This window comes from Ursus maritimus, unplaced genomic scaffold (genome assembly GCF_017311325.1).
Source record: "Ursus maritimus isolate PB19 unplaced genomic scaffold, ASM1731132v1 scaffold_12, whole genome shotgun sequence".
Taxonomy (NCBI): Eukaryota; Metazoa; Chordata; class Mammalia; order Carnivora; family Ursidae; genus Ursus; species Ursus maritimus.
The window spans coordinates 14,456,570-14,477,028 of record NW_024423564.1 but is presented as its reverse complement, the minus strand read 5'-3'; the positions used below and the strand labels follow the sequence as shown (position 1 = coordinate 14,477,028).

General features: G+C 42.8%; 2 protein-coding genes and 1 non-coding gene across 3 annotated transcripts; 2 read left to right on the top strand and 1 right to left on the bottom strand.

Annotated features, from left to right (window-relative positions):
• The first annotated feature begins 1,822 nt into the window (after positions 1-1,822).
• On the top strand, positions 1,823-7,023 carry TMEM167B (transmembrane protein 167B). The gene is made up of 3 exons (XM_008703994.2): positions 1,823-1,957; positions 3,881-4,012; positions 4,550-7,023. Exons 1-3 carry the CDS (start codon positions 1,948-1,950, stop codon positions 4,630-4,632), a joined length of 225 nt encoding a protein of 74 aa, XP_008702216.1. The 5' UTR covers positions 1,823-1,947; the 3' UTR covers positions 4,633-7,023.
• A 1,211-nt stretch (positions 7,024-8,234) lies between these two features.
• LOC121102136 lies at positions 8,235-8,637 on the top strand. Its single transcript, XR_005834228.1, has one exon.
• A 1,515-nt stretch (positions 8,638-10,152) lies between these two features.
• Positions 10,153-19,689, bottom strand: CUNH1orf194 (chromosome unknown C1orf194 homolog). Its single transcript, XM_008703995.1, has 5 exons — positions 19,521-19,689; positions 11,859-11,975; positions 11,228-11,343; positions 10,738-10,868; positions 10,153-10,300 (listed from the first exon to the last, which is right to left on the bottom strand). Exons 1-5 carry the CDS (start codon positions 19,599-19,601, stop codon positions 10,230-10,232), a joined length of 516 nt encoding a protein of 171 aa, XP_008702217.1. The 5' UTR covers positions 19,602-19,689; the 3' UTR covers positions 10,153-10,229.
• Positions 19,690-20,459: the final 770 nt, after the last annotated feature.

Sequence of the window (20,459 nt, the reverse complement as noted above, 5' to 3'; positions counted from 1 at the left end):
TAATAATGAGAAAAAGAGGGTGTAGGTTTCTTAGGAACATCTATATTTAGCAGGAAAAACCTGAGTAAAGATAACAATTAGGTGTAGGTCAGTGAGGCTAGCACAGTTCAATAGTATCCAAAAAAGAGGAGAAGTTTTTTAGTTGAAGATGAGCTACATGATTCAATCCAAATTAGTAAACATGAATTTATTTAGGACTTTGGGCTCTATGGGTGCAGGGAATTAACAGTCAGTTGCTAGTGATATTATTAGTGCTGATGCTGTTTTAGATAACAATTGACGAAAGGTTCAAAGGCCAAGACAATTAGGTATTTTTATGTTGTTTTTGAGTGGTCCCCAAAGTTCATTTGGGGAGGCGGATTTGTCTCTGTGTGTATGTGCGTAAGTACATCTGGCCTTGTCTTAGGTTTTGTCCCCTATGTCTTCCTCCACACCCCCAGACCCTCGCCCCGCATTTATGTATATTTTTGCAAGGAGTCTCTTTTCCATCAGACTTCTTTCGGCTTGCCTCCCCACTCCAGCTCTTAGAAGGAGGCATTTTGGTAACTTTTTTTATCTGTAGCGAAGCAGGCCGCAGTCAGCAGATGGCACTGCAGCAAGAGGGGCACTGAGTTCCTTTCGGACCTTGTCAAATCACTGGTAACCTTACCTAGAATTTAAGCCTCGAAAGATTGAGTTGCACTCTAGCCGCAGTTTAATTTTTTATTTGAGAGACAGGGAGGGAAAGAGCGCGCGCGAGCAAGCATGAGTAGGGGAGGGGCAGGAGAGGGAGACAACCAGACTCCCCGCTGAGCAGGGAGCCTCACACTGGCTAGAGGGCTAGATCCCAGGGCCCCCAGGCCCTAACCTGAGCCCAAACCAAGAATCTGAGGCTTAAGCGACTGAACCACCCAGGCGCCCCTCTCTGCATTTCAATAAAGCAGGTCGAGTTGTGCCCAATTAAAGATTTTGATTTACAAAATGGAACCTGTAGCTTTGTCTCCACTCTACCCCCATCATTAAACTATTGATATCTTTCGTCAGCTTGTGAAAGTTTTGTGAAAAACGCTGTCCTGATATCCCCGATTCCTGGTTACAGTGGCCAAAGAGACCCCAGCATTTAACTAAATACAGGAGAGTATCGAGACTCTCCTGAAAGTTTCAAGAAAAATCTAAGAAACAAACAGGCAATTATCTGGATGTTTCCCGATAGAGTGGAGCTTTAGGGTCTGAAATATGTGACTTGTTTCTGTTATAATGTTTCTTACTCTCATTCCGAGAGTAACTAACTATTCTGATTTCCATAAGGAGTAAGAAAGAAGTGCCGTAGGTCAATTATTTCTCAATAAAACTGGAGAAAAAAATCTGGTATACCCAGTAGCAAAAAAGAAGAGACAGAAAAAGGAAAGAAAGAAAACAAAAGAAGTTAAGGAAAGAAAGAGCAGTGAAACAAAAGCAGGTCTGGAGGTCGCAGGGACTGCCTCATGAGTCCTGCTGTCAGAGTTCTCTTAATTGGAATCCCGGGACCGACACCTTTCCGTCGCAGGAAGGCTGCTGCTTACACACACACACCAGCTGCCACAGCGCAGAATAAAGTGTGAAGCTGGGGCCTTTATCTATCCGAATACACCGACGCCAACAGGTCAGGTTAGGCCACTGCCGCAGCAAGGACACCCGGAAGAAACTTGGTTACCATGGCCACTTAGGAAGCCTCTCCGACGGCGCTCTTCTTACGCTTGCGTAAACAGCAAGCACCGCCCACACAAGTCCCCTAGCTCTGTAATCTGCTAGCCACTCCTGATTGCATTCGGCACTCGCCTCTCTGCCCTTGCGCCTGCGTACTACACCTCCTACCCGTCGCTGCGGCCCCGATCGGGAAGTGTCATCGCGGAGCTGGGTTCCCCAGTCTTCGCCGCTACCACTCACAGCTGATCCCGGAACCCCTAGCGAGGCCCGGGCCCAGCCGCCATGACGAACGGTGAGAGCCAATGCCCAGAGTGGAGAATGGGACTAAAGAACGAGGGGAAACGTGGCGGGCGGGACCGGGACTGACGTGGCCATTCTCCCCGCCCCCTCCCAGCCCAGCCCCACCGTGGCCTCTCAGTGCCCCTAACTCTTGTCCCCCAAACCCTTGCGCGGTTCTTCCGTCCCCTACCGATCTAGAAATACCAGTGCTTCTCGTCTCCGCACCCCGAGTCCTCAGTCCCTAGCCTGTGCTTTCTCTTCCCCCTTCTTAGAAGTTCGTTCTAGCCCTTGCAAGACTCTTAGGCAGGCCGGTCCCAGTTGAACTATTGCTCTGGCACCAGGGAAAAGAAAGGATCCTTCTCTTAGCTTCCTTCGTTCTCATACTTTCAGACTGTAGCCTCGTTGGGAGGACCAAGAAATCAGAGAGAGTGTCAAGCCTCACACTTTTTGGAGGCGAATGTAGACCCTAAAATTTTCCTTGTTTTGAAAAAATGCCGGAAAGCTTTGTCTCGTTTGATTCTAAAGTCCTGCCTGAGTGATCCCATCTGGAGACCCTGGCTAGTGTTGCAAGGGTTGGATTTAGACACTGCCTCTTCTAAACGATGTGGCAGTTGGAACCCTGTTTATCCGACCTAATTTTCCAGACGTCTTCGAACACTTTACTGACATGATTTCCGAATTCCAGGAAAAGTGCAGGAAGAAGGACTTTTAATGGTATTTAGAGTCAGCTGTTTACAGGAAAGAAGAGAAAGCGTCCTGGTATGATTTGAGGGGCTCAGGAAAGCGTTTCTCAAAAGTACCTTCTCCTTAAGTCTGGCAATGGAGACTCAAATTTCACCCTTTTGTGAATTTTGGCATTGTCTGCAAGAACTTATGAAAGTAAAAGAATAATACATTAAAGTATCATCATAAGAATTTAGTGTATGTGTTAATGTACTGGGCTCTTTCTCATGTGATACCTGGCTGTGAGATAGTTTTACTGGAGAGAGGGAGATAGAGTGGTCCAGAAGTGGCAGATACTGATTATGTAAAATATCCTTTTGGAGCTTCCTGGGCAAGTCACAGGTCTGAGGTTACTAGGCACAGTACCAGAAGGGACATCACTGGGAGGAAGAAACCAGGAAATAAGAGAGCAGTCTGATACATAATAATAACTGAGTAAATTTTAGTTACCTTCCCTCCTTTTGTGGTCTGAATTTTTTCTTCCTTTTGCAGTTAGGTTCTTCATTGTGCTTACATGTACAAGAAATAGCTTGTTTTACGTATGTAAGAAATAGAATTGTTCAAAGCTTTTTTCCCACAATTGTTCTATGTCGACACCTCAGATACTTTTTTTTCTGACAAGAATCTGTAGTTATTCTAGCAGAAATGTTGGTTTGACAGTAGAGTATCATGCATGAGGTGTAAGATAAGCATTGGAAAACTGTAGTTTTATGAATTCGAACCCTTGCTGTTTACATTAAGCTTTACTTTTTGCCTTAACATATTCTTCAACAACTGCAGATCTGTGAGACTTGGCTAAACATTTGGCTCTCCTTTATCACATGAGTGATTCATAACAGGAACATGGGTACTTTCCTCAGCTCAGGCTCCAAGGATTCTTACGCCTCTCTCAAACTGTTACCAACACTGGCCATTCCTGGGAGATTGATTCCACTAAAGTGATGCACTCTTCTCAGGACTTGTAGCTCTTGAAAGAGGAGAAGATACAGTGAAATCTTTGTAAGGGGGTTGTCTACAAGCAATTTGAGGAACAATGAAGGAACCGTTGTTAGTCCCAGGATATTGGCTCTCCCTTGTAAAGGGTTGGCATTGCTAGTTGATTGTATCGTCTTGATATTAAATCACTCTGTTCTCCTTGGAGTTCTCAAATGGAATCACCTGTCACCAGCTAGATTAGTACCAAAGCATTTGTTTGTTTTTCTTTCTGTCACAGTGTACTCCTTGGATGGAATTCTGGTGTTTGGTTTGCTCTTTGTTTGCACCTGTGCTTACTTCAAGAAAGTACCTCGTCTCAAAACCTGGCTGCTGTCCGAGAAGAAGGGAGTTTGGGGTGTGTTTTACAAAGGTATGATCATGTCTGGACAGGGAGAGGAGATTGCCATCTCTGGACAGTGGGGTGCTGCAAAGTGTAGGGGGGTGGGATAGGCTGGCATTGTATCTGGTTCCACTTTTACATAACCCTTTATTTTAGCATCAAGGTAATTTTAATATTCTCCATGGAGTAAAAGTCTCCAAATTAAAGCTGTTTAGACTGGACTAGAATCGTTGGAGTATTTTCCCAATGAAAAGTTTTTCTGAATTTCTGGAAAGAATATATTGGAGTCTCTTCTAAGTTTCATTAACTCAGATGCCTTTGTTACTTTTTATTAAGGGTGAATCCTACCTACCTAAATCTTTTTTCAAAATAGAGCAAAATAGAAACAGTATATTCACCTAGAATCTAGCGCTTAAGAACAGTATTTAAATGCATCCCTGGGTGGGTTCTTGAGAACCTTGATAGGTCTCTTCATCATGACTAGAGATTTCAAAATACCACCTTGAAAGTGAGGATTTACATGAAGCGCAGGTGTGATTTCTTTTCTCTTTTTACTTCTGTTGCCAGCCGCTGTGATCGGAACCAGGCTGCATGCTGCTGTGGCAATCGCCTGTGTTGTAATGGCCTTTTACGTCCTGTTTATAAAATGAATTCCAAAGCATCCATCTCATCAGCTGCCAACCAAGAGGATGAGGGTGAAGAAACTGTCCGGGGCCTGGGCCCAGCGTAAGAGAGCTCAGCTAAAATCATCAAAGTCCCCAAGATGACACCACAGCATCTGCCCCTACCATATGTGGGGAAAATTCCTCATGGTTACAAACATTATTTATGCTTCAGGGGACTCCAGAAGGCCAACTTCCTTTGATCTGTGTGTGAATCAGTCCTCAGCAGAGAGCATATAATGTCCAGATAAATTACACCCCACGGTGATAGGATTACATACCTCCTACATAAAAACCTGTCACCTACTCTGTTCTTCAGCTCCTCATCAGGATCTTTTCAAACTGAGGCCCATTAGGGAAGGACATAGGCTGTATTCACACCTCTTGGAAGGAGAGAGAATTTTCAAGACTTGACTTTTTTTTTTTTTCACTGTTTGATTTGGATTTGGCAACTTGATGGGGGGGGTGAGTGGGTGGGGTGGGGGGAGAACAAGAGTTACACACGCCAAGAAAATTTTTTGGCTTTGGAAATTTCTCTTTCATATACCCATCTGGGAACATAAGAGAGAGGCATGGTCTTCACTGTGAAAAGAGGACAGATGAAATAAATGTGCTGTGTGCTGGTGGCTCAAGAGTTTGCCAAGAAAATCTGGGCCTACATAAGATTTGGGAATTAGTTGTCTGTGGTGAGACTAGAAAGCAGTAACTTAGGTAAGGAAAAATGTTCTGTTCACCAATATCCCCCAAAGGAGACTTCATCCCATCAAATGGTATATGGAAAATGAATCTACTCTTAGAATTTTCCTAAAGCCTTTTTTTATACTCTAAATTACTGAGTGCGAAATAGTGTTACTCAGTCTTAAATGCCACCACTAGGGGAAAGAGAAAAGTATTGAAGAAATAATTTTTAATATATTTGCAGTTAGGGTAAAAGAAATCTAGTATATAATTCATACACTAGTAAAGTCATCTAGTGTAAGAATTTACTGTGATGTTAGATGGACGTTCTGTCATGTTATCCAAGACACAGCCTTATTCTGTGTTTGAGTCTGGGTCATTATGGCAATTTTTAATTGATCACTTGTTTTTCTTGGGCAACTTTTGGTTTTCCTCATATTGCAGTACTCTTTAGCTATCTCTTGGAAATTTTTTGTGTTTTAAGAACATGATAAATTCAAACGAGTGAGAGAAGTTGCTGATATTCATGAGCATGTTTGGAAAGTTAACAGAATCCACAAATAAAATGAGGGTGTTTTCTAAAGGGAAGGAAAACAGATGTTTGCCATGGAGATTAATAGGCTTTTCCATGGATATGGTAACTCTTACAGAAATCATTTTAGCTGACTCAACATTTGAAGGGAAGACTTCTCCATTTAAAGAAGAGAGAGAGAGTTGGTCTAAAATTAAATTATTGTGACAAGCACGCATCAACATAGGAACCAATTGAATTGTCTGTTACAGTAAAACTTGACTGTGGACAAGTTGACCCCTGTGTGGCAGGAAATTGTCTTCTGTCTTTTCCCCCAAAGAAAAGCTGCTAGGAAGTTTAGGTTCCGAAATAGTTTAGTGCTTTGGGGGTTTCTAGAGGTGTAAAAAGTCCTCAAGTAAACACTACATGTCTAATCATCTCAGAGTTGTGGCTTTTTTGTCTCTTCAAGAATTGGCCCACAGGGTAAATTTCAATGATTATTATATTTTCCATTGTCACTTCTGAGGATCTTTCACATGAGGGAAAGGACATCTATTGGAACAGAAAGGAACAGTTACACCTTGTAGGTGTGTTTGGGACCTGTTGGCCAGCAGGAACGGTACTCTCTGGAAATACAGGTTCAGCATGTTTTGCACTTGTTATTTTGTAGCTTTAATGACTTGTTTTCCAATAGGGCTAATGTCTCTAAGCTTGGTGAGGAGAGCTGCTTCGGATTTTAAACTTGTTTCATTTCACAGTTCTAGTTGTTCAATTTTTACAGCCTCCCAGGTGGGGTATCTTGACCTAAATTGTTATATTTTGAGTTGTTTTCCTATGAGAATGTACCAAAAAAGTGCACAGAATGAAGGTAATTTACAGCAAGAAACAAATAACACAGCTTATTTTGTTTCTTGCCTTTATGTAAGCAGATAAGCAGAAGGCTGTTTAACTCATTACTTTGGTTGATGTGTCATCTGTTTTTTGACTGAAAAATTGTAGGAAGTTGTTCCTCTGAGGGAGTCTTTTAGGGGTGGGTGAAGGGGGATAGCAATATTGCCTCAGATTCAAACTGGCATCACCATAAACCCTGAATGCCAGCGTGGAATGAAGTCAGCCTTTTATAGTTAAAATACAATTTTTTATTCACCATTGTCTGCACAAATCCTTGAAAATAAAATTTCTTTCCCTACCATTTTTGTCCATTTTATTTGTCACATGATGAATTCGTTGAACTTTGTTCAATACCCCCCTTGGTTCTACCCAAGTATACCATTTTGGTTTACATTAATGAATATCATTATTCCTGTTGACCCCTTGTGATGGTCACCAAATACACGATATAGTTCAGAATTTATGAAGGTGTAGTTTTCTCCTTTGAGGGAGCTGATACATGTATCAGCTTATATATGTAAGCATATATGTATATACGAATAAGTTTTGAGGTACGTTAAATAAGGGAGATAACACTCCTCAATACGTTTTATCTACCACTGCTATTAAAATACAAATATTATCTGCCATTACCAGGCATAAACTTATTCAAATGAGGTTATCAGGTTAACCAGCCATACACCCAGAAAATCCTTCAACCAATGGGATTCTTGCACATAAATGGTTAATTTCCCCCTATTTGTTTAAGTGCGTGGTGGAACTGGTACAGTTACAAATTATAAATTCACAAAATTCTTCTGATTTATTTTTCCCACACACATAACCTTTTTCATTGAAGAAGGAGAAAGAAGGAACTGAGACATTAGAATTGCGTTCCCTGATGTGAAAGCTAATTCCCATTATATAATCACTACTTTTTTTTTCACTACTGATTCTGGAGTTTGAAACTTAGACATGCTTTAATGGACATGAAAGTAAGTGAAGGTTCAGCAATATGACTGCCATAGCATCAAGTTCGGGGTGGCAAGGGGGCTCTTGTAAATGACAGGAATATGCCTTTCTACCTTTACTCATTTCAGTTATCCTAAGACTGGATTTAAATAATCTATTCTCACCTTTCCCTTGGGTAAAATGATGTTTTCCTTCTGCCCTGGGGGAAGGAGCTCCTGGGGACGCTGATATTGACCAGTATTTGCCTTCTCCATGAGAGCAATCACCTACAAATCTCCTGAGACTGAATCATATTATATTCAAAACTTGGATCAAAGACTTGGGTCAAAGATCAAAAGAAAGCTATAGATACGGATATAAATATGTACCTGCACAAAGATCATAAGACAAGCACGATTTAGTATTGCGGGAATTTGTCCTGCTTTTCTCTGGGACCTGGGTTTCCCTCCGAGCCACTCGAGGGCAGCAAAGGGCATACCGGACGACAGCCTGTGCTCAGTGGTTCCTCCCAGAATCCTCTGAGGCGGAGGGATTTAAAAGAGGGTGCGGACTTCCGCTCGTTCCACGGAGGGAGAGCGGGCTGGGCAGAGGGTGGACTGTGTGGTGTTAGGGTGCTGCGTGGACGGCGCGTGTGGTCTGCGTGAGTGGACGCGCGAATGTGTGTGTGCATGATGCGTGCAAGGCGAGTGTGTGCGCCCGTCCCTGAGCCCCCCCCCGCCTACACGTTGATCTTATTTGATCGGGTTGTGACCCTAGCCCCGCCGGGCCGACCCGAGATGAAAAGCTCCCCTCCTGCGAAGCCCCTCCTCGGGGCGCTGTGCAGCGAGGCCCCTTGGGCGGCGGCAACGCCGCGGTCCCGGAACCGGTCTTACGGGGCCCGGCGCTCGGAAGTGATGAATTGATCAGATAGACGAGGCCGGGCTTGTCCCGGGCCACTGATTATCGAGGCGATTCTGATCTGAGCCCGGCCCCGGAGCGCGGCCGCCCGTGGCATTGGGGCTAATCGTTAACAGTCGGCGGCGGGCCAGGGCGCTGGGGGGCGAAGGCGGGGGTGAAGGAGCTGTCGCCCAACCCGCGGGAGCAGGAAGGCCACTGAAGCCTTGTTTGCTGCTGCAGTGTTTTTCCTTAGTCTCTTCCCTTTTTTCCTTTCGGCCCGCCTTGTGATGACCCTTTGTATGGTACTAACACTGGTGCCCCCCTGTACAGCGTCTGCCCCTGAAGGTTTTATATATATATATATTTTTCAATAAGAGAACTTGCAGGGCTTGTAAGAATTCAGATTCCAGGGACCCGCCCCAGATTTACTGAATTAGAATTATTGGGGAGGTCTGTGAGTCTGTATTTCTAAAAGCCTTGATGTATGGGTCATGGTAATAAATTTTTCAGTATCAACCTGCATGAGATGATCAGCCAGAGAGTCACCCCTCTCTGCCACTGTCAGCCATTCTAAATAGAACTGAAACTTGATATTGCCACTTGGCAGCAGATACTGTCTGAATAGGTTGGAGTATCTCTGTGGAAGAGGGGCTGCGATAGTTTGATGGAATTTAAGGACCCTGTACCTGAGTAACAGGAAGAAACTCTTTCATATCTGAATTATTCAGCAATGCATATGCTGTCCAGACTTAGAAATGGGAATTTACCCTACAATATTCTGAAAGGTCTGCGATTTCTTGCCCAATCTAATAGCAGTTTCCCCTGAGTGACTTACAATTTTAGAAACCACATTAATGCATGTTTTTAGGTACCTTCAAGCCCAAGCACCAGGTTATTGAACCACATTTATAAGTATCAAGGGCTGTATTTCACAGCACAAACTGACAAAGAAAAGGGAATTGACTCCCAGGCAAGAAGACAGCAGAATTAGAGAATGAACAGTAGCAAAGAGCCAGGTCCAGGAAGATGGCACCCTTATGGAAAAGTAGAGCCCAGCAGATGACTAAATCCAGAAGGTCTGAAATATGTTAAGTGTGACCTCAGCATCAATGTTAACGCTACATACATAGAGTTACCAGAATTATGGTGTGGTAGGCTCATTAAGAGAATGGGCTGTGTCCACTCATTTCCCCAACAGTTAGCTCAGTGGCTCACATACAAGTTTGCAAGAAATGTTGAATGCATTTATCTATGTTTGGAATGAGTCCGGTTTACAAAATATGAATACCTGTACCCTGCCAAAAACGGTTTTGTTCTTTTTAAGTACGCTCCACACCCAGCCCAGTGTAGGGCCTGAACTCATGACCCTGAGACCCAAGACGCGAGCTGAGATCCAAGAGTCAGATGGTTAACTAACCAAGCCACAAAGGCACCCCACGTGTTGTTTTGTTCTAAATCCTTAGCTTTTCAGCAAGATGACTTTCCCAATTGCAAATATGTCCAATAGGACTAGTTTCTAGAATTTGGGAAACTTCCCTCCCACATTTTAAGAGCAGTCAAGTGGCAACTCTTAGTCCATGGGTAACACACTTCAGGCTTCATCCAGCACAAATCTATTTAATGGAGGTGGGCAGCAGGATGTTCCGCTACGACTTATTAGTCCAGGGGCCTGTCAACATTAGGTAGAGAAGAAGCCACCATCATTCTTTCTGGAGTAGCCTCCATTGGTGGCTGCAGTGTGAGGGGACACTGTGGAGAAAAGAGAATGGGGTAGGCTATGAATTTCAAATCCTTTGCCTTTTCTGGGAACCTGTAATCACACATACATTTCTGGGTACTGTGGAGAAAGTTCTTGTAATAGCTGGGGAAACTGGCCTATAGAGAGGACCGATGGGAGAAAGCTGTAGGTCTTCCACTCCCAGGTTTCTGCCCTTTGCTAGACATTTTTTCCCCTAGACCTAAGGCTGAGTTAAAGGCTCTGAAAAATTGAATTCATTTCCTAGTTTATAGGCAGTATGTCCTGTGGTATTAGTCTGATAATGTGCCAACTTAGTCACTGCTATTCCAAGACCTTCAGTTATCCCTGAAGTTTCCTAATGACCAATCACCTCAACTCCCTGATTCCTGGGTCAATTTTTAAAAACTCTTGTACCACCCATCTGCCCATCCAGTCTTCTAACCCTTACCTATGGATCCCTGGATGCTGTGGATAGACTCCTTCTTAGGGTTGATCCAGTGTCTGATGTTAGCTCGGGAAGTGATGGAAGGTGGCGGAGGAGGGGGTAAAAGTTCTCCAGGGAATTGGGTCTTGATGATTCTAGAAGATGGTACGGGGAAGAACGGGACAGTGAAATCAATCAGAAGAAGAAAGGTGAGGAGGGAAAGATAGTTGCATGCAGCCTTAAAAATAATGCAGCCAAAGGCCCTTTTTACCCTCTGGGAATTAACTAAGGTTTTGTTTGTTTATACAAATGAGCCCAATGCTGGAGGATCGCTATTCATTTTAGTTAATAAAAATACAGAAATTGCATTATAGATACAGATGTAAAAAGCACAGAAATGTGTATACAAACGAGTACCTATTGATTATCTTTGTTATTTTCCAGGTGACACTTTACCTTACATGACTGGATGGCATTGTCCTTAGGGTGGAGAGGCTCTGCCTCCACCACTTACCCATGGGTATCCTGGGTGGTCTCCTGGTGTAAGAGTATCTCACTTTTGTTCTTGAATGTCCCTGTGTGGTGGTTGTACAAGGCTGCTAAGCGGAAATCCAGGTCATCCTTTGGTATCTACAGAGGAAGTCAGTCCCCCCAGGGTTAACTTGCTACCTCTACCCCAACTCTAGTCAGGTTCTGTTGGGCTCTACTTTTTCCCCAAAAGCTGAGTGAACCCCTTTTGGGCGTAAGGTCCACCAACTCCTTACATCCCAAAGACATTTAACTCTTGTCAATGCAGAATTCTGTCATGGTTAGGTCTAATGAGGGGTGAGCTCTCACTGGGGATATGGAAATCATATTGTCCTTCACTTGGGGTTAATGGGCCTTACCTCATTTATGGTTATAGTCAGAAGAATGAAAAGTCTGGTGAGAAAATGATTTGCTCCAGATAATCAACTGGATCAAAACACAAGTCTTCAGACTTCCCAGAGGCCAGATAAATTGGTGTTAGGTTTTAGATTTGGTAGGACCTTGGACTGGGGACAAAATAAAGATGCTGACGCCATTAAGGACAGACTACTTTTCAAAAAAGATACTCATGAATCTTAAGCAGATGTAAAGAGAAATAGCATTTCAATGCTAGGTACCTCAGGATCAAAAAAATAAACATCCCGCCTCATGGAGGTGATTGTGGGAGTTGAGCTGAGCCGACTCCAGGGTTCCTGTTGCTGAGCAAGGTGAGCTGGGTTCTTATATGGCAGTTTCTGCAAAAGAGAAACCACACGCAGGACCTGGTTACAGGAGGCCTTGCTGAGGTGATAGCTTCAGCGACACCCATCTCCTTATTCCATCCTATTTTAACTGGACCTCAGAGGGATATCTTCAAAGGGAAGAATGCTATGAAGCAAGACTCCTAGGCTTTTGATGCTCCTAAGTTTTCAGTCTTAGAACTGACAGAGGTAGGCCAGGAATACAGGAAAAGGGGTGCGTGGGATGGGGTGAGGAGTGTGGAAAAGATAAGAAAGATGATGAGCTCAAGTTTAGATGTACTGAGTTTGAAGAAAAGGCAAGTTGTCTAAATGCAGTCAACAGGTGGAAAATGGGAAGTGTGCAACTTGGAGGAGAGCTCAGAACTAGTAATAAGGGTCTGGGGGTCATCCACATGAAGTAGTGGCTGATGCCTACAAAAAGGAGTGTGGCCACAGGGGCTCACGACTGCACAATATTATAATGGGGGGGAGGAAAGAGAAAGGACACTAAGGTAGTCAGAGACAGAAGAAGCAGGAGAATGCAGTATCTAAAGCAGGAATAGAAAAAGATGGCAGCAAGCAGGGAAGGGTTCATTGTGACTGCAGAAGTGTCAAAGAAAAAGTACACTGGACAGTCAGTCTTCTAACTAGAACCCCGTAAGCATGAACGTGAAAAGCACATAACTGATTTCTTCCATTTAATGTAAAATGCCATATTGTTCCCTGTACTCTAGTACCTAGCACTGCGACCTACCACACGGTGTTCAGAAATGAAATACTGTTTGAATAATGACTGCACTCCAGTGAGTACAGCTTCAACCTAGCAGAAATCAAATTCAACCGATCCAGTGTTGGAACCCCCGCCCCTCTATATATGGCAGTGCTGTGTAACTCAGGTCAGTTAGACATTAATTGAATAGTATGTATCAGACAGTGTGCTATCACCAAAAAAGATGACAAATGAAACAAGAAAACTACAAATACGTGATGCAAGCATAGGCAGCTCTCCTCCCATTCCTTAAAGACTACACGAGCCTCATCATGTCCTCATTCAGCGGAAGGATGAGACTGTCTTTCATTGGGAAAGTCAAGACCGTCAAGCATGAATACCATCCTCACATCCAATGTCCTTCCATCTCAAAGAAAGGATTGTACGTTTTACTCAAGGATAACCCTTATGAATGGAAAAAGATGCCATTCAAATGGAAGCAAAAAAAAAAAAAAAAAGGCCACGTAGCAATACTTACATTAGACAAAATAAACTTTAAAACAAAGACTGTAGCAAGAGTCAAATAAGGGCATTACATAGTGATAGAGGCATCAATCCAACAAGAGGAGATCATAATTGTGAATGTCTATGTACCCAAATTAGGAGCACCTAAATACACAAATATTAATAGACATTAAGGAAGAAACTGACAGTAATGCACCAATACTAGGGGACTTTAACACCCACTTACATCAATGGATAAACCATCCAGACAGAAAACCAACAAAGAAATTATGGCTTTGAACGACACATTAGATCAGATGGACCCAACATATGTATACACAGCATTCTACCCAAAGCACATGGAGCTTTTCAAGTGCACATGGAGCATTCTCCAGGATAGATCACACGTCAGGCTACAAAACAAGTCTCAATAAATTCGAGAAGACTGAAATCACATCAAGCAACTTTTCTGACCACAATGGTATGAAACTGGAAATCAACTAGGAGAAAAAATACCCAGAAAACACAAACACACGGAGGCTAAACAACAGGCTACTAAGCAACCAATGGTTCAACTAAGAAATCAGAGGAAATAAAAACACGGAGAAAATGAAAACACAACTGTCTGTCCAAAGTCTTTGAGAGTTGTAAGAGGGAATTTTATAGCGATACAGGCCTACCTCAAGAAACAAGAAAAATCTCAAATAATCTAATCTTATACCTAAAGAAACTAGAAAAAAGAACAAACAAAGCCTAACAAAGACCAACAAAGTTAGTAGAAGGAAGGAAATAATAAAGACCTGAGCAGAAATAAATGAGAGACTGAAACACACACCAAGATCAAAGAAACCAAATGAAACCGAGAGCTGGTTCTTGGAAAACATAAAATTGATAAACCTGTAGCCAGACCCATCAGGAAAAAAAAAAGAGAGAGAGAGAGAGAGCAAGGACTTAAATAAAATCAGAAACGAAGGAGGAAAAATAATAACCAACATCACAGAAACACAAAGAACTATAACAAAATACTGTGAAAAATTATATGCCAACAAATTGAGCAATTTGGATAAATTCCTGGAAACATAAAAATCTTCCAAAACGAAATCAAGAAGAAATAGAAAATTTGAACTGACCAATTACTAGTAACAAAACTGAAATGGTAATAAAAAAAACTTCCAACAAACAAAAGTGCAGGACCAGATAGCTTCACAAGTGAATTCTACCAAACGTTTAAAGAACAGTTAATACCTACTCTTTTCAAACTATTCCAAAAAATAGAAGAGGAAGGAAAACTTCCAAATTCATTCTACAAGGCCAGCATTACCCTGATACCAAAACCAGACACTATGAATGAAAGAAAACTACAAGCCAATATCCCTGATGAACAGAGATGTAAAAATCTTCAACAAAATATTAGTACACCAAATTCAATAATACATTTGACGGATCATTCACTATTATCAAGTGGGATTGATTCCAGCGATGCAAGGGTGGGTCAGTATTCACAAATCAATGTGATATATCACGTTAACAAGAGGAAGGATAACAACCATATGATCATCTTAATAGATGCAGAAAAAGCATTTGACAAAATACAATATCTGTTTATTATTTTAAAAAATCTCAACAGATAGGTTTAGAGGGAGCGTATCTCAACACAGTAACGGTAAATATGAAAACCCACAGCTAACATCAATTTCAATGGTGAAAAACTGAAAGATTTTCTTCTAAGTTCAGGAACAAAACAAGGATGTCCACGATCACCACTTTTACTCAACATAGTACTGGAAGTCTTAGCTACATCAATCAGACAAGAAAAAGGAATAAAAGGCATCCAAATCAGTAAGGAAGAAGTAAAACTCTTATTATTTGCACATGACACGATACTATATATAGAAAACACTATAGACTGCCGAAAAACTATTAGAACTAACAAATGAATGCCCTTGGGGCGCCTGGGTGGCTCAGTCGTTAAGCATCTGCCTTCGGCTCAGGGCGTGATCCCAGGGTCCTGGGATCGAGCCCCACATGGGGCTCCCTGCTCCGCTGGGAGCCTGCTTCTTCCTCTCCCACTCCCCCTGCTTGTGTTCCCTCTCTCGCTGGCTGTCTCTCTTTCTCTGTCAAATAAATAAATAAAATCTTTAAAAAAAATAAAATAAATGAATGCCCTAAAGCTGCAGAGTACAAAATTAATATAAAGAAATCTGTTGTGTTTCTATATATCAATAACAAAGCAGCAGAAAGACAAATTAAGAAAACAATCACATTTACAATTGCACCAAAAATAATAAAATATCTAGGAATAAATTTAACCTGAAAATTATAAGACACTGATGAAAGAAATTGAAGACAGCACAAATGGAAAGATACATCATGCTCATGGATTGGAAGAATTAATATTGTTAAAATGTCCATACTACCCAAAGCAATCTATAGATTCAGTGCAATCCCCATCAAAATACCAACAGCATTTTTCACAAGACTAGAAAAAATAATCCTAAAATTTATGGAACCACAAAAGACTTTGAATATCAAAGCAATCTTGAGAAAGAACAAAGATGGAGGTAGCACAATCCCAGATTTCAAGGTAGTAGATAGATACACCACAAAGCTATAGTAATCCAAACAATACAGTACTTGAGACATCTGGCCGGCTTGGTTGGGAGAGCATGCAAATCTTGATTTTGGGGTCATGAGTTTGAGCCCTATGTTGGGTGTAGAGATTGCTAAAACAAATACGTAAACTTAAAAAAAAAAACCAATATAGTACTGGCACAAAATCAGACACAGATCGGTGGAATAGAACAGAGAGCCCAGAAATAAACCCATTCTTATATGGTCAATTGATCTATGAAAAGGAGGCAAGAATACACAATGGGGAAAAGACAGTTTCTTTGATAAATGGTGCTGGGAAAACTGGGCAGCTACATGCAAAACAATGAAAATGGGCCACTTTCTTACACCTACACAAAAACAAGATGAAAATGGATTAAAGACCTAAATGTGAGAACTGAAACCATCAAGTTCCTAAAAGGAAACATAGGCAATAATTTCTTAGACATTAGCCTTATCATCATATTTATGGATATATCTCCTCCGGGAAAGGAAACAAAAGCAAAAATAAACTATTGGGAATACACCAAAATAAAAAGCTTTTGCACAAAGGAAGGCATCAACAAAATGAAAAGACAACCTACTGAATGAAAGAAGATATTTGCAAATGATATATCTGATAAGGAATTAATATCCAAAATATATAAAGAACTTATACAATTCAACAACACCAAAAAAACCAAACTGATTAAAAAATGGGCAGAGGACCTGCATAGACATTTTTCCAAAGAGGACATAGAAATGGCCAACAGACACAGGAAAAGATGTTCAACATCACTGATGGTCAGGGAAATGCAAACCAAAACCACAATGAGACATCACCTCACACTTGTCAGAATGTCTAGTATCAAAAGGGCAAGAAATAACAAGTGTTGGTGAGGATGTGGAGAAAAGGGAATGCGTAAATTGGTGCAGCCATGGGGGAAAACAGGATAGAGGCTCCTAAAAATAGAAATGTCATACAATCCAGTAATTCCACTACTAGGTATTTACCCAAAGAAAATGAAAACATTAATTCAAAAGGATATATGCACTATATTTACTGCAGTGTTATTTACAACAGCCAAGATATGGAAGCAATAAAGCACCCATTGATAGATGAATGGATGAAGAAAATGTGATCTCTCTCTCTCTATATATATATCTATATATAACTTCATTCTTTATCTGCTCATCTAGCTATCTATCCACAATGGAATATTACTCAGCCATAAAAAAGAAAAATCTTGCCATCTTCAACAACATGGATGGAGCTAGAGGGTATTTGCTAAGTGAAATAACTCAGACAAAGAGGGACCAATACCATGTTATTTCACTGAAAAACAAAACAAACAAAAGCAGAAACAGACCCATAAATGCACAGAACAAACTAATGGTTGCCAGAAGGAAGGTGGGTGAAGAGATGGGTGAAATAGGTGAAGAAATGAAGAGATACGAACTTTCAGTTATATAAGTCACAGGCATGAAAAGTACAGCATCGGGAAGAGAGTCAATACTGTTGTAATAATGTTACACGGTGACAGGTGTTGTCTACACTTACTGTGGTGAACACTGAGTAATGTATAGGATTGTCAAATCACTATGTTGTACACCTGAAATGAATAGAACACTGTAGGTCAACTATACTTCAAAAGTAATAATAAAAAGAATAACCTTTCTTCCCCAAACCTACCCTTTCCCCATGCTTCAGAGACCTGTACCGTCCTGGTACCCATCTCGTATACCCAGCTTCTCTCTCATTCCTTTATCACTGTCTCGTTACCATTCTATCGCCTTCCCTGCAGAACTGCACTTCAAGAGTCAACATTTACTACCTTCACTTTCTCCCCGTTTCCATCCCCTCTTTAGCCACCACAGTCTGGCCTCTTTGTCAAGTAAGCACGGAAACCGCCCTTGCTGGTGACCAATGTTTATCTTTAGTTAGGTTAGGTGGATCCTTTCCAGACCTGATCTTATTTGACCTCTTCATTTTCGGCACCACGGTTCTGATTCTCTCACGTGTTCTCTCCATGCTCTGTGGGTCCAGCTTCTCCTGGTTTTCCTCCTGCCTCGAGCTGCTACTGCTCAGCTCCCTTGTCAGCTCTACTTTCTGCCTCTGCCCCTTAGACAGTGCATTCTCCGGGGGTTTCACTGCTGTTTTTCGTATTCTCACATTCACTGGATGAGCTCATTCCTTCCTGTGGCTGCGACCACCACATGGATACTGTGGCTCCCAGATATTCATCTTCAACCTAGAACTCTCAACCATGTGGCCTGCTCTTCATCTCCACTTCAATGTCCCACAAGCACCACAAAAGCAACATCTGCATAACCAATCTGAACCAGGTTTCTCCCCAAACCTGCGTCCCCTGGATGCCTCATTCAGTAAATGGTATCAAGTAAGCCCTCGGAAACCTAGGAGCTACCCTAGACTTGTCCCTTCTCTTGGGACCATATCCAGCCACGAAGTTTCATCGGTTCTGCCCGTGGCAACCTTTTCACATTGGCACCTCATTGCCATCCCCTGCTTGAGATCCATTATTCCTCCTGGAGATTGCTGCCTTCTGAGGCTCCTGCCTCCTTCCTGATTCCTCTTGTCCCTGCTCCCGTTCTATTCAATCTACTACCACTGTGCTTTCTAAAACACCCATTGACTGTGTCACTCTCTAGTGCTTAAAATCCTGACATGATCCCCCAGCGCCCCCAGGACGGAATCCTAGTTCACTAGCATGGTGTACACAGCACACCCAGCCCAACAAGATGACTCCAGCTCCTGTTCTCTCCCCTCCTCCATCTCACATCGATGCTCCAGCCATTCTGGACTCTTTGCCCCCAAACAAGCCACTCTTTCTCTCCTTTCCATGTATGTGCACCTGCTGCCCCCTATGCCTTGAATGTCTGGTTCTTGTTTCCTTCTTTCTAACTCACATTCCACCTCCTCCCTCCCCTGGCCCAGCTAACTCATATTTGGATGTGAAAACTCACCTGGCTCTGGGAAGCTTACCTTTAAGCAACCAGTTCTCCTGACACACGATGTATAACTCTTGTCACAGCACATGTGCTATTGTGCCAGCATTTTTGCTGCTGCTATTGTCAGCTTTTCTACTAGAGTTTCTCTAAAGCAGGAGCCACATCTAACTCATCTATACATCCTCAGTGTTGGCAGAGTGCCTGGCATACAGTAAGTGATAAACGTTGAATAAACAAAAGGAAGCTCTTTGATTCTGCTATCAAACCACAATCACTATTGAATTCACCTTATTTTGCACCATTTCAAGCATCCCTAATACTTCTCCAGAAACAAAGATCATCTAAATTCCCCAAATCACTGACACACATACAAAAACACATTCCAGCATAAACCAAAAGACAGAGATGTTGTAAGGGCAGATATATAAAGCATGACCTGGTGGCTACTAGAGCATTCTCTCCCATTCCATATCTCATATCTCTTCAGAGAACAGGTTTCCAAACAGGGCAAAGAGTAGTTTGGTGGGACCTGGGCCTGTTTAATCCACATTATACCAAGCTTTGCTTTGGGCAACGAGAGCCCCTTGTTCCTCTGGGCTAGAGCTCTAGTTCCCTCTCCTCAAAAGCATCTCTGAATATGGAGCCAAGGAGGCAGGCAGAAAACAAACTTCTACCGTACCTGACTCAGTGTCCTCACCAGAGTGCTTTAAGTTACCATCTCTGTCCATCGCGCCAACAGAAAGAGCGCCATCCACCTTGGTGGGAATCTACGCAAGAAACCACAGTACCTTGGAAGCCCGGAGTTTTCCCAGGTAGGTATCATCGTTGTCCAACGTAGGGTGCTGGAAAGGGTCTCGGGTGAAAGGCATGGTAAAATGCGGAGTGAGACGCTGATGTGAGGGATGGGAAGCCCGCGCAGCCGCACACCACGCACGCGGAGGATCCCGGGTCCCAATTGTTTGGAACGCCCAGTTTCCGTTGCCAGGCAATTCTCCCGCCATCTGTGACTGAGGTGAGTTCCCTTCGAGAAGGGCGCCACCTGGCGGTCCACGGCGGGAGACCCCTCGGGAGGAAGCTCCGGGGTACGCAGAGGCGAAAGCGCCACCGAGCGGACCAGAGAGCCCTGCATTTGCACTTGGGAGCCTTAGTTGAAAAACGCCGGCTTCCCGGGGCAGGACTTCTGCAGAAGACTTCAGCTGAATAAAGAAGTCCTAAAAGATGACCCAGGAATTTCTCCATCGCATCTAACGAAAGAATTTTTCAAAGCAATGCGAGAACGAGGATGTTAAGAGACGGAAGAGCCCGAGGGTCGTGCTTGGAAAATTTCAGGCTAACGCAAACGCTCCTCGCTTAAATTCGGTTTAACCATGCCAGTCTTAAGGCTTCTCATAGAGCCGGTTATAAAGGCACGGGTGGATTTGGCGGGATGTAAGTAAGATCTCCAGAAGCGGCTGTTGCAGTAGGAAACATCTACCGAGGCCACTCTTCCGGGCTGTAACTTCTGAAGGTGAGACGGCGTCTCAATATTCCTTCTCTCTCTGCACACAAAGGAGGTGCTAAATAAGCATTGTCGAACGCCACGTCTGCAAAATTAGAGATGCTCATAAATGGCCCATGACCCGAAAGAGCAATGGAAAACGTGAATTTGGTGGCGTTGACTTGGAGGATGTTTCTACCGCGTTCTTTACACGACCCCGGGACCCGCCTGTTGGGCCGGTTGCAGACCC

What these genes read in the sequence shown, in the direction of transcription:
- TMEM167B (XM_008703994.2), top strand. An exon ending in TTGGGGTGTGTTTTACAAAG is followed by an intron (nt 4,013 to 4,549) that starts GTATGATCATGT and finishes TTCTGTTGCCAG; the next exon opens with CCGCTGTGATCGGAACCAGG.
- CUNH1orf194 (XM_008703995.1), bottom strand. Translation starts at nt 19,601, where the DNA reads ATGCCTTTCACCCGAGACCCTTTCCAGCACCCTACGTTGGACAACGAT. An exon ending in TTTATTTTTTTGATCCTGAG is followed by an intron (nt 11,344 to 11,858) that starts GTACCTAGCATT and finishes CTTCCTCTGTAG; the next exon opens with ATACCAAAGGATGACCTGGA. An exon ending in ACCACCCAGGATACCCATGG is followed by an intron (nt 10,869 to 11,227) that starts GTAAGTGGTGGA and finishes ACCATCTTCTAG; the next exon opens with AATCATCAAGACCCAATTCC.